Source organism: Euprymna scolopes, unplaced genomic scaffold, assembly GCF_053919585.1.
Source record: "Euprymna scolopes isolate OS-2025 unplaced genomic scaffold, ASM5391958v1 sca182, whole genome shotgun sequence".
In the NCBI taxonomy this organism is placed as follows: domain Eukaryota; kingdom Metazoa; phylum Mollusca; class Cephalopoda; order Sepiida; family Sepiolidae; genus Euprymna; species Euprymna scolopes.
The window spans coordinates 43,218-56,826 of NW_027633194.1; the positions used below are offsets into that span (position 1 = coordinate 43,218).

The following is a 13,609-nucleotide window of genomic DNA, read 5'->3' on the forward strand; positions in this document are numbered from 1 at the left end:
GGTAGTACCAGTCAAGGATTCGTCACTTGACACTCAGCCTAACAGGTGGAGGGCCGGGAACCGACCCAGCACCTGTTGGACTGAGGTACACCGCCTGGGTAATACCTAGGAGGTCCACCCTCCCAGGCTTTGCCACCGGGCTTTCCGGTGGGGCAAGTTTATTGCTTGCTGCCTGAGGCGCCCCGACCGGGGAATGCCGACGGGGTTACTCAGGCAATTTTTTAAATTGCAGGAGTGCCCCTCCTTTATCACACTTTCCAGGCCTTGTGCCAAATAATGCTGATGTGGGCAGCATTTTAATAAATACCCCATTATACTCAAAAATATTGTAACACATACGGGTCCAGAACTGGCTACATTCTGGTAACTTGATTATGTAGTAATGTAATAGAACTGATATCTATTCAATGTAGCCACCTTCAGCCTCAATCACTGCCTTCTTACGGATTCATGCCTTTTTCACAAGTGCTAGCGGGATCTCAATGAATGATACATGTCAATCGATATCTATATGATTTAACTGTTAAATCCTTTTCAATATCTTGCTTATTTTTCAAACAGAAGTTAAAGTTTTACATGGCTCTTCCAAAAGTCAATTATGCGTTGGCGTTGAATTTGTGTCAGAATTTTAAGACAATAAAAGAATTTCTTGAAAGGTAAGTTCAAAATATTTATTTTTGTTAGGGGTGTGTATTCGTTTATGGAAGCGTTAATTGAGTTTGAATAAAATAAGATACGTAATAGATACGTTTGAAGCCAAAAAGAACGCATTATTATGAAAATAAACAGATTTTTATTTTTGTTTGAAATTTATATTGAAATTTATAAATATACTAGACTACCCGTGACCAGTATGTTATATAAGCTATAGAATTAATGTATGAGTGTAACACGAGTGAATATCATATATATATATATATATATATATATATATATATATATATACTAGACTGCCCGTGACCCGTTGGGTCAGTATATTAGCTATGGAATTAATGTATGAGCGTGACACTTGTGACGTAAAGAAAATAGATTTTTATGACATAACAGAAACATTTCCATGAAAGTATATTAAAATGAAAAAAGAATATAGATATATTTCTATGAGTCGTTCTGTTTTTAATTGTTTATTTTTGAAGAAAAAAAAACTTATAGCCATTGAATTATAAGTGGTTTGCCATACTTATAGGTAAATGTGCACTGAACAGATACCATAATACTTTAAGTTAAATTCAAATTTTGATATATCTTTTAATTTAAATACAAAAGAAAATCGGGATGCTGAAAACGTACACAGTAAAACAATATGTTTTATCGTCACGTTGATTATTTATTTGTAATACAAATTAAAAAAAAACATTTTTAGAGTTATTTATTTATGTAGAAAAAAATGTATGGATGCTTTTTTAAGGAAGGTCTATTAAAAAATGGAGAATAAATTAAAACCAAAAAGGAAGGCAGTGGGTAAATCGCCATTGTAAAATGCTCTTATGGTTGTCAACGGGTTACAGTAGATTTATTTGTAAGAAAATTGTGTTAAAATGACTTAAACATAATATGGAAATGAACGATGTAAAAACATGCAGAAAGTATTGACAGTTGTTTATTTGGATAATTTAAATGCGAAAAAAAAACAATTGGGATGCTGAAAACGTACACGGTAAAACAATACGTTTTGTTGTCGCATTGATTATTTATTTATGTACACATGCGCAACCGGAAGTCGTAAACCAGACGTTGGGTTACAACACCTGTTACAAGGTCATTTGAGTTTTATAATTATATAGATTTCAGCACTATTTATATATGTAAATATAAATAAGCATATATTAATTTTAGGAAAATTATTTATTGTATATATAGACTAGCGGGGGTACCGGCGTTATCCAGGTGTTACGAGGTGTGTGTGCTCTTAAATCAAAAAGAAACCCAGGTGGGCGGGTAAAAAAAAGTTTTGGTAAGTTGGTAAGATTGAACCCGAAGCCCTGAGGCGAAGTTGGAAAATAAAATGTGAAGAAAAACATGACACGTTAACCGCTTGGCCAGCAATAGCTATTCAGCAGTTAATATTTTCTGCGGGACAGTTTTTAATGAGGTCAGTAACCAGGTTTGTTTGTTTTTACCTAACTTTGGGGAAAACCAGCTCCACCATTTATTAGGGGAGTGTCTCATCTCGAAATGAAAGCAACCGTCTGATATAACGACGCTAAGCCGACATTGACCAAACGTTACATCGCTTTCTAGAGACCGCTGGCCATGGGCCAGTGATTTGAATCGAGTTTCGCTTTTTTTATACCAAAAAATGAAAGCAATATGCGGCGATCCCAAAATGTTGAATATTTAACATTTCAATGTCGGGCAAATTAAATAGATGGGTGACCCCCATTTGTAACTTGTAGATATGATTTCGACGTGATATAAAAAGTTTTAAAAATGAGCGACGGCCTCGAGAAGCCGCCAAAATAAATCCTAGCTTGTTCTGTGTTATAGGAGGAAATATGGGGAGTTGATGACCTTCGTCGCATAGGGTAGAATTAGCTGCAAAGTTCTTTGCAAATAGTTTGGCCTTGTCTGACGCTGACGAGATGACCTCTGGTCCATTGATAATGGTTGGGATAGAACGCACACTTCTGTTCAGGATCCTATTTGTTATTTGCCAAAACTGGTGGGAACCAAGCCACTGATCAGCTACCTTGGATTTAACAGACTGGGCATATAGCTCTCTTGCATTTTTTATTACTCTTTTACAGTGGTTTCTGGCAGTCCTGAAAGCAGCTTTAGTCTCAGTGCATCTATTACGTTGGTAGCTATGGAAAAAGTGATTTCTGTGCGCGATAGCAGCAGCACATTCTGGGGAGAACCATGGCTGGCTGTTAGGTTTTTGTTGGAATTTTTTAGATGGTATGAATTGGTCTATGCTTACAATTAACCATTCGGTCAGATCTGATACTATAGAGGACACTTCCTTTTTAAACATGGAGTGCAGAGGTAAATCAGATATGAATGTACGGAAGCTATCCCAGTCAGCCATAGAGTATCGGTATACAGTACGGTGGAGGGGTACGTCTGGGGGCTTCTTACATTTCATTTTTATCTTAACTGATACGACGGAGTGGTCGGAGGATCCTAGAGGAGAATGAACGGAACATGAACATAGCTCAGGGGAAGTTGAGAGAAAAAGGTCTAGGAGGCTTGCATATTGACCGGGTGTATGTCCCTGATAGTAGTCCCCCCCCTACATCAAAGGTGTACCGTGCCTTGTTTGGAGTGAAAATGTAAAAAAAAAAAAAAAAAATCTTACTGCTCAACTCCCCACAACTATTCTCCTGTAAACATTATTGCGATTGGTAGTAGTTCTATGGCGGTTACCATAATGTAATTCTTGTTGGGTAGGTCACCATTTTGGCGGGTCCGCCTTTTGGGGAGTCGTCGAAATTAATATTTTATATTTTATTAATATTAACATTTTATATTCATTTCAGCGTACAAGTCGTATCGGGTTATAGAAAGTATTGATATTTTGGTATTATTGTTAATAGAATACTTTAATCGTTTTTTTTATTACTTTCGACTGTCAATAAAGTAAACGACGGAAGGGAGAATGATAGATATTGTATAGGAATAAAAACAGCCAAATATTTTTATGTATATTTTTATGATTACGTTGGTGATCTTTTTTATACTAATTTCACCATGACATGTAAGTAAATAATGTTTTCACCTGAAATGTGGTTGTTTAAAAGTTCACTTATTTCTTTTTCTTTATATCTTTTTGCTGATCTAGTTCTGTTACGTTGATCGTCACCCGTTCCAAGATGTCCTCCGAACGTGCCAGTTATATCCACAAGTTCATCCGACAAAAGTTTCGATGATTAAAAAAAATTTTTTTTTTGTAAAAAGCCGAGCGAATAAATTATTTTTTTAATAAAAAAAAATAAAAATAAAACCATGAAAAAAAAACCTGAGAAAATTTATTCTTTGTTATTTTTTTTTTTTACCAATTTTTTATTTGCTAAAAAAATTGTTTCTATAACAAATAAAAAAACTTAAATGAAAATTGTTTTTATTTTCTTTAAAAAAAATTTACAGGTATCGGAATTGAAAAAAAGATATATCAAATTTCCGATGCCAAAAACGATTCTTTTAATTTTGTTTTTATTTGATTTTATTTAAAGCAAAATCTTCTACCGCTAATAATAAAATTATAAATATTTATTGCTTTTTAACTATTGATAAAACTAAAATCGATACATCATGCCTCACACAAGTATTTTTACGTTTGATAAATTTTTTTTTTTTACATTGGCATCACCACTTATCAAGGCCAAGAGGCCACTCGAGGATAAGGGTTAAAGAGTGTACAGTAGAAATTGGACAATACAGTAATCGTTAGTAATGGAAATTACGTAAATTTGTTAACTTATATGGAACGGCTCATCAAAAACTTGTTTACGTTAGACTTGAACACAACCATATTGTAGTAAACTGGAAAGCAGGAAAACGGAAGACAATTTCACAGGCGTGCAGTTCTAAGAACGAAGCTTTGTTCATAGAATCTACGTTTAGGTTTAGGCACAGATAAAGAGTGGGGGAAATTATTGATAGTGTTTTCAGCTAGTCTAGTGTTTCTTGTGAAAGTTTGACGAGGGGAGGACAATAGACTGAAGCTCAGCTGAGCACTTGCCATGAAAATAACGATAAAGCAGAGACAAACTCGCAACATCTCTTCTGTGAGAAAGAGGTTGCAGGGAAGAGAAAAAGACATCCCTACGAGGCTATAAAGTCTATTTTGAACTCTATCAAGGCAGGACAAGTCCTTTCTAGCAACTACTGCCCAAATGTGGCAACAGTACTCCATCCTTGGACGTACCTGGCCCTTATATAGATAGAGAATTGCATCAGCAGTGAGATATCTACTGGATCGATAGAAGGATCCCACCATTTTTCCAGCGGTCTTGGCAACAGATTTAATGTATGTGTTCCATTTAAGATCAGGAATGTGGAATTGTCTTCCGTTTTCCTGCTTTCCAGCTGACTACAATATGGTTGTCTTCAAGTCTAACGTAAACAAATTCTTGATGAGCCGTTCCACTTAACAAATTTACTGAAATTTCCATTACTAATGATTACTGTATTCTCCAATTTCTACTGTACATTCTTTAACCCTTATCCTCGAGTGGCCTCTTGGCCTTGATAAGTGGTGACGCCTATTTAAAAAAAATAAAAGAGGAAAAAAGAAGTTCACTTATTGATCCGCGCTATTTTCAAGTTTAATTAAAGTTTTATGATATCTGTTTTTTTATTAAATTGTAAGGTTAAAGTACAGAATAGGTACAAAACACCCTACCCTCCCCAGGTTAAGAATGGCTTTCTAAATAAGAACGTTATTATTTCAGCACGAATCAATAAGTGCACTAGAACCGGGTTTTTTTGTTTTTTTTTATATATAAACATTTCGGGTTTGTGTTACTGTACACATAGATTGGAAAAAGTTGTTAAAAAACAAATATATAAAAAAAAAATGTTATCAAAGGCAAGATAAGTTACTTTTCTACCTAGTTTGAGAAAATGAGTTAAAAATAAAACACTATAGGAAATAGTGTTAAAAAACCTACCGAATATATGTCAGCCCATGTCACGGTAACATATATTGAGCGAGTTTCTAACAGTATTTTGTATATTTTTTATTTTTAACTCATTTTCCCAATCTTACTGTGTTCAATAGAGAGTTTGATAACATTTATATATTATATATTTGTTTTGTATTTTTTAATTTTTTTTTTTCAACTTTTACGCTTTGTTGTCTTTACTCCGAAGGATTAACCTTAGAATTTCCACAGGTCTCATTAGTTAAAACGAATTATTTCGCAGTTCAAATTGGCGTGAAATAAACAAATCTGACTGACACAGGGTTTGCCATTTCCGGTTGTCGCCGCCGACAACGCTCTTATATTTACAATCGAAAGCGTCGCCAATCGCTGTGTCTGTGTGTGTAGGAGTGGGGGCAAAGTTGTAACATTCAATAAAATCAACTGCTTTAATTTCTATGAATCGTCATTCGCGTATCGGTGCGAAGTCGAGTGTCGGCGTTCTTGTCTCGTTGAAGGAGAAGTAAGTTTTTTTTTAACACAGTTGAGTTGGAAATGGATTTCTGCACGTGCATGGCTGGACGATAAGAATAACAATACAAATAACAATAATTATTATCTTCAAGTCTCTTCTTAAAGGGGGTTTTCGGCTGGCTACGAAGTTACAACTAGCTAATCGACACTCGACACCGTCAATGAGTTATACGAAACAGACGGACTGTTCCGCTGTATCAAAGTTATTAAGTGTGGTTAGACTGAAACTCATCAAAGCCAGTAATCTAAGTTTCAACTAGCTAATAGACATTATTCGGCACTTTCAATGAGTTATGCGATCACCGCCACTTGTCCAAAAAACGGACTGTTCCGCTGTATCACAGTTATTAAGGGTGGTTAGAGTGTAAGTCATCAGAGCCAGTAACCTAACTTACAACTAGCTAGTCGACATTCGACACTGTCATTGAGTTATGCGATACACTGCTAATTGTCCAGAGACGGACTGTTCTACTGTATCACAGTTGTAAAGGGTGGTTAGACTAAAACTCATAAGAGCCAGTAATCTAATTTACAACTAGCTTATCGACAGTAGACACTTTCACTGAGTTTACGTGTGTGTGTGTGTGTGTGTGTGCTTCGTTAACATTCGGACTGTCCATTTTAAAATCGTTCGGGTATGCTGAAAACGAATATCGACAGGATAATTAGCACAGACACGTAGTTTTCGATATATTAATGCGTGTATTTTGAAATATAACTCACTGGCAACCATGTTTGAACAGGCGGCATACGAAAGGGGCCAACCCTCAGTTTGTTCAGGTATGCTGAAAACGAATATCGCAAGGAAAATTAGCACAGACTGACTATAGATTCACCATCAAAGTATCGAAATATTTTTTTTATTTTATAAAGGAATCACTACTTATCAAGCCCAGAGGCCACTCGAGGGTAAGGGTTAAAGTGTGTACAGTAGTCAATGGGACAATATCATAGTAATCGTTAGAAGTGTAAATTTGGTAAATTGGATTACTTAAGAGGAACGGCTCATCAAGAACTTGTTTACATTGGACTTGAAGACGACGAAATAAAAATATAAAGTTGAAAGAACTAGCGAAAAATATCATTTTAACGATGCCTTTCAAATCGTAAACTGCTTGTTTACATTTGTGTACATTTTTCGAAGATAATAAAAAGTGTAAAAGAAAGCAAACCTTTAGAATCCTAAAAAGATCTCCCGGAAGCATTTTTGCAACATGAAAAATATACAAACCAAAATAAAGAGAGGAGGAAACCTACTCAAAAATATGGTTTATTACATCGCCTAAAAAAAAAGAAGAATCAGGGCCTCCAATAATACGATAATTTGGTGGGGAAGTAAATTGTTTTCTTTTTTCTAACTTGGTTTTAAAAAAGTTTTTATTGCTAACATTTATTTTCATAAACTCTAACCACACCTCACAACCCTAATCCCGACCGGTCGGGAAAAAAAGGTTTTATTTTTTTAAATTTTGGTGAAACGCACGCACGCACGCACGCACACACACATAAGCATATCGCTTGTCACCAAGCTAAAGAAGAGAGAGAGAGAGAGTGGGGGAAGGAGAGAAAGGGTCGTGTTCTCTGCACTGCACGTGCCGGGGTCAAACAGAAGTTAAATGAAATCGATTATAAATGGCTCGACAAAGTTGTGTCTGAACTTTTTATTCTATGAAACTTAAGATTAATAAAACGAAATAATCGTGACCCGTGGAAATTCCACGGCGAATATTTCGCATTCAATAAGAACAAAACGAAAAAGTAGTGAACAAATAAATATATAAGAAAATTAATGTTACCAAAGGCAAGATAAGTTACCCTTCTACCTACCTAGATCACATTTTTGTTGTTTTAACTTATTTTAAAACGTTTATTTAACACAAACAAAAGTAGCGCACAGTTTTAAGTTAGAACAATAAATAAGTGTCTGACATTTTATAGACATCTTGTGAGACTCGATAATCGCTCCAAACTCGAAAATTAAGCAAAATACTGGTAGCAACACATCCAATAAATGTCAGCAAACGTTCGAACATGTTTTCTTTTTCACATTAGCGAAACTCTTATCAGAGCAAAAGCGAAAATGAGAAGCAAACACAAATGAAGAAGTCGGTTTTTATCGTTGAGCACAAAAACAAAAACAAAAACAAAAAAGAGTCTCTAATCTAATAGGCCCCGTGCTATAGGTCAATCTCCAAAGTCTGTCCCATCGCCTCGGTGTTGCATCCTTGTTTACAAGTACTTTAATGGGATGTGCTCTGATGAACCCATAGCACTTATACCACCTCGACGTACAATGGCAAAATCACAGCGGTTTCACTTGGGGTCCCTAAAGGTCGGAAATCCTTCTACTCTAATAGTGTTTACTTTACGCAGACTTGCTATCGTATAGAAAAGTCGGTACTTAGTTGGATACGGGGTAATATTTAAAGATAGCGACCAGAGAAAAAAAATAGTCAAAAGGTCGCAACCAGGTGAAAAAATAGTTTTATTTTGCTTTTATTAATTATTAATAAACGAATGAATCATTTCTATTTAAAATCCATTAAGTATTATGCATGCAAAACTTAAAAAACAAAACATGTTTCTAATGAATCAACATTATGTGAACAAGCTAAATCAAAACTAAATAAATTTGACCTGATGTCGAGTTTATCTAAAAGCGATACTCGATTTTTCACTCGGAATTATTCCTCGTTCAATTCAAGTTTCACGACATATTGATTACATTGTTAGATGACTGTACAAAGAATAGATTTCTAAATAATAATGTTTTTATTTCGGGACGGTAGCACAACTGCATAGGATGCATATATTTTTTTCAAGGAGAGGTTGGGGTGTTTATACTACGCTGGGGTAGGTCGTAAAAATAACCGTTTTTTTCCCTTCATTCTGACCAAAGACCATTTGCTGCTAACCTCTCTCTTTCTCTCTCTCTCTCTCTCTTTCTCTCTCTCTCTCTCTCTCTCTGGCTTCTCCGTGCTCGTGCTACGAAGTTTATATATATATATATATATATATATATATATATATATATATATATATATATATGAGAGAGAGAGAGATGGAGAAAGAAAGAGAAAGGGGGAGAAGGGAGAGAGAGAGAGAGGGAGGGAGACAGAAAGAGAAAGAGGGGCAAAGGGGGGAGAAGGGAGAAAGAGAGAGAGAGAGAGAGAGAGAGAGAGAGAGAAATATGTGTGTCTACGCTCTCCGCCATCACGTCAACGAGGAAGGGAAAAGAAACGGAGACAGCTGAGAGGCACACACTCTATATAAACTCACACATACACACATACTTGCATAAACACACATACACGCACTCGCATAAACACACACACACAAATACTTAAACACACCAACACAAAAACACAAATCATTACTGTGTGCGTGTGTGTGTGTGTGTGTGTGTGTGTGTGTGTGTGTGTTTCGCTCCCCAGCTTTCTATATCATCTCCGTTTGACAAAGTTTTAATATTCAATACATTAAATCAACAGCTATAATTTATATGAATCGTCCTTGTATTTAGCTTGACTTTCTCAATTCAAATTGAGATTCGCCATTTTGATCCCAGGCAAAGAACAATTTTATTAGCGTGATGGTGCGAAGATCGGGGTGGCGACAATAAGTCGAGTGTCGGCATTCTTGTCCCTTTGAAGACGAACTAAGTTTTGGAAAAAGTTCAGTCTGAAATGGATTTCTGTTTACAACACACGGCCCAGGTTGGCCGATAAGTCTTCAAGTCTCTTCTTAAAGGGGCTTCTCCTTTAAGAATTTACAACTAGTTAATCTACTGAGTTATGCCAAACAGACGGACTGTTCCGCTGTATCACAGTGTGGCTAGACTAAAACTCATCAGAGAGTAATCTAATTTACAACTAGCTTATCGACAGTAGACACTTTCACTGGGTTTACGTGTGTGTGTGTGTGAGTGTGTGTGTGTGTGTGTGTGTCTCTGTGTGTGTGTGTATTTCGTTAACATTCGAAATGTTGATTTTAAAACCGTTCAGGTATGCTGAAAACGAATATCGCAAGGAAAATTAGCAGAGACAAACAGTTTTGGAGCTAGTTTTATTAATGCGTGTATTTTGAAATGTAAATTACTGACGACCATGTTTGAACAGGCGGCATATGAAAGGGGCCAACCCTCAGTTTGTTCAGGTATGCTGAAAACGAATATCGTAGGAAAATTAGCAGAGACAAATAGTTTTGGAGCTAGTTATATTAATGCGCGTATTTTGAAATGTAAATGCATAAACACACTCATACACACACTTTCATAAACACACACACTCGCATAAACACACACATATACACAAACACACACGTAGACACAAATACACACCAACACAAATCAACTTTCCGTTAGAAGCTGTCATGGGGTGGGGACGGGTGGGTGTCATAAGTGTCAAGCGAATTTGAAAGTTTGTTAACGAAATATATTAATATATATATATATATATATATATATATATATATATATATATATATATATATATAATAATTATTTTTTAATTTTTTATAATTTTTCAAAGTTTCGGCTGCTAACCTCTCTCTCTTTCTTTGTCTCTCTGTCTCTGTCTCTATCTGTCTGTCTGTCTGTCTCTCTCTCTCTCTCTCTCTTTCTCTCTCTCTCTCTCTCTCTCTCTCTCTGGCTTCACCGTGCCACTGCCACTAAGTTATATATATATATATATATATATATATATATATATATCTTAGAGAGAGAGAGAGAGAGAGATAGAGAGAGATAGAGAGAGAGAGACAGAGAGAGAGAGAATATGTGCTTCCACATCAAAGAGGGGCAGGAGCATAAACAGAGACAGAAGCACACACAAACACACACATACATACGCACTTTCATAAACACACACACACACTCGCATAAACACACACATACACGAACACACACATACACACAAATACACAAACACAAATCAACTTTCCGTTAAAAGCTGTCATGAGGTGGCAGGGGTGGGTGTCATAAGTGTCAATCGAATTTGAAAGTTTGTTAACGAAATGGATTTATTTCAACTCCGTTTGACACGTGCCAATTCTCCGGCCCTTCACCCCCCTCCCTCTACCTGCCTCTCTCTTTACTAAGACTTTTCGGTTGGGGTGTTTTTGCTACGCTGGGGTAGATCGTAAAAATAACCGGTTTTTTTTTCGTTATTAAATTGTAATTTTTTAAGAAATCATTACCTTAAAAGTTAAGGAAGCCATTCTTAATGTAGAGAGGGGCATGTTAACTATTCTGTACTTTCATCGAATAATTTAATAAGCAAAAGATAGGATAAAATTGAATTTAACTTGAAAATTTTACCCAAAAATGTCGCAGAAGTTTTCTTTGATATTTCTTATTTTACAAGCTGCCCCAGCGTAGTATTAACACCTCCAATCTCTCCATAAGAACGGCTTTCTGAAAAAAAAACACCCCCAAGAAAACCGTTCTTAACATGGAGAGATTGGAGGGGGTATTCCGGAAGTCGTTCTTAAAATGGGGAGAGGAGGGCGTTTTGTAACATCAAATGTTAAATAAAAATAAATAAAAATAAGATAAATAAAAAATAAAAATAAAAATAAAAAACATCAAATCAAATAAAAAAAACGATCAATGTATAGTATCTGTTAACGAAAATATTTTTTTTTTAATTATTAGCAAATAATTCAAAGAATAGATTTCTAAATAATACCGTTTTTATTTCGGCACGGTAGCATAACTGCATAAGATGCATATACTTTTTAACGTTTTCGTTTTTTTCCTATTATAATTATACGCATATTTTCTTGTGTCTATGACGTAACTGTTCCTTACTTTGTCTGTATCAATGTTACAGCATATTCCAAATATCACATCAATCTATAGAGTGGTTTAGTTAAGTGATATTTTAAGTTTTAATTGAAGAAAAAAAGCAGATCCTACAGTTTGATTTTGTCCAAAATGTATGGATAGAAATATTTCTTTCCACGTGGCTATAGATTTCCGCTAAATTTCGTCCTTAGCAGAAATATATATATATATATATATATATATATATATATATATATATATATATTTATATATATATTTATATATATATCATAGGACGAAATTTAGCGGAAATATATATATATATATATATATATATATTTATATATATACATACATATATATTATAATTATGTTTTAATTTTTTATAACTTTTGAAAGTTTCAGCTGCTAACCTCTCTCTCTCTCTCTCTCTCTCTCTCTCTCTCTCGCTCACTCGCTCTCGCGCACGCGCGCTTCTCCGTGTCCTTTTATATAGACAGACAGAGAGGGAAAAGGGGGGAGAGACCGAAAGAGAGAGAGAATGTGCCTACGCTCTCGTCCACATGCTTGCACGCCAACGACGCACACACCCACATATACACACACTTGCATTAACACACACATACACAGACGCACACACGTCCACATTCAGTCTTCAAACTAAACAAGTTTAAATCAACCAATGAAAAACAGCCACGTAACACAAACTCCATAAAAGGTAAAAAGGTTGTAACGTCGACTGGGAAATGTCTGATTTTTCCCGGAAAAAGTTAACGGTTTTCACGCCGATGGTGAAATATAAAAGAGCCCCAAAACGGGCTGTAAATTCAGTTTGACCGTGGCAGCGAGAGATGTTCCAGAAGAATAGATGACCAGCCAAAAGACCCAGCTAAGCCGCTGCCCTGCCGCTGCTTTTATTTCTGCCTATTTCTCTGATGTCAAACAAATTTAAAGGTATTTATATTTTATTATACTAAATACTGTTAGAAACCTAGCAAGCGATATTACCGTGATAATTGTGCAGTTTATAAACCGTGCTGTTGTTGGATAAAATATTTTTAATTTAAATCTAAATTAACGTTTTTTTTATTTAATTTGTTAGATGAAAGTATATATATAATATTATTTAAGGGCGGTCGATAAACTGTAGAATTTCACGTGACAATTGTGCAGTTTATAAACCGTGATGTTCTTGGATAAAATATTTTTAATTTAAATCTAAATTAACGTCTTTTAATTAAATTTGTTAGGTGAAAGTATATATATAATATTATTTAAGGGCGGTCGATAAACTAGAATTTCACGTGACAATTGTGCAGTTTATAAACCGTGCTGTTCTTGGATAAAATATTTTTAATTTAAATCTAAATTAACGTCTTTTAATTTAATTTGTTAGATGAAAGTATATATATAATATTATTTAAGGGCGGTCGATAAACTCGAATTTCACGTGACAATTGTGCAGTTTATAAACCGTGCTGTTCTTGGATAAAATATTTTTAATTTAAATCTAAATTAACGTCTTTTAATTTAATTTGTTAGGTGAAAGTATATATATAATATTATTTAAGGGCGGTCGATAAACTGTAGAATTTCACGTGACAATTGTGCAGTTTATAAACCGTGATGTTCTTGGATAAAATATTTTTAATTTAAATCAAAATTAACGTCTTTTAATTAAATTTGTTAGGTGAAAGTATATATA

At 34.9% G+C, this 13,609-nt stretch overlaps 1 protein-coding gene across 1 annotated transcript; it reads left to right on the top strand.

The window, feature by feature from the left end:
- Positions 1-324: 324 nt before the first annotated feature.
- Positions 325-3,962, top strand: LOC145273802 (Fanconi anemia group M protein-like). The gene is made up of 2 exons (XM_080127136.1): positions 325-656; positions 3,782-3,962. Exons 1-2 carry the CDS (start codon positions 487-489, stop codon positions 3,867-3,869), a joined length of 258 nt encoding a protein of 85 aa, XP_079983262.1. The 5' UTR covers positions 325-486; the 3' UTR covers positions 3,870-3,962.
- Positions 3,963-13,609: the final 9,647 nt, after the last annotated feature.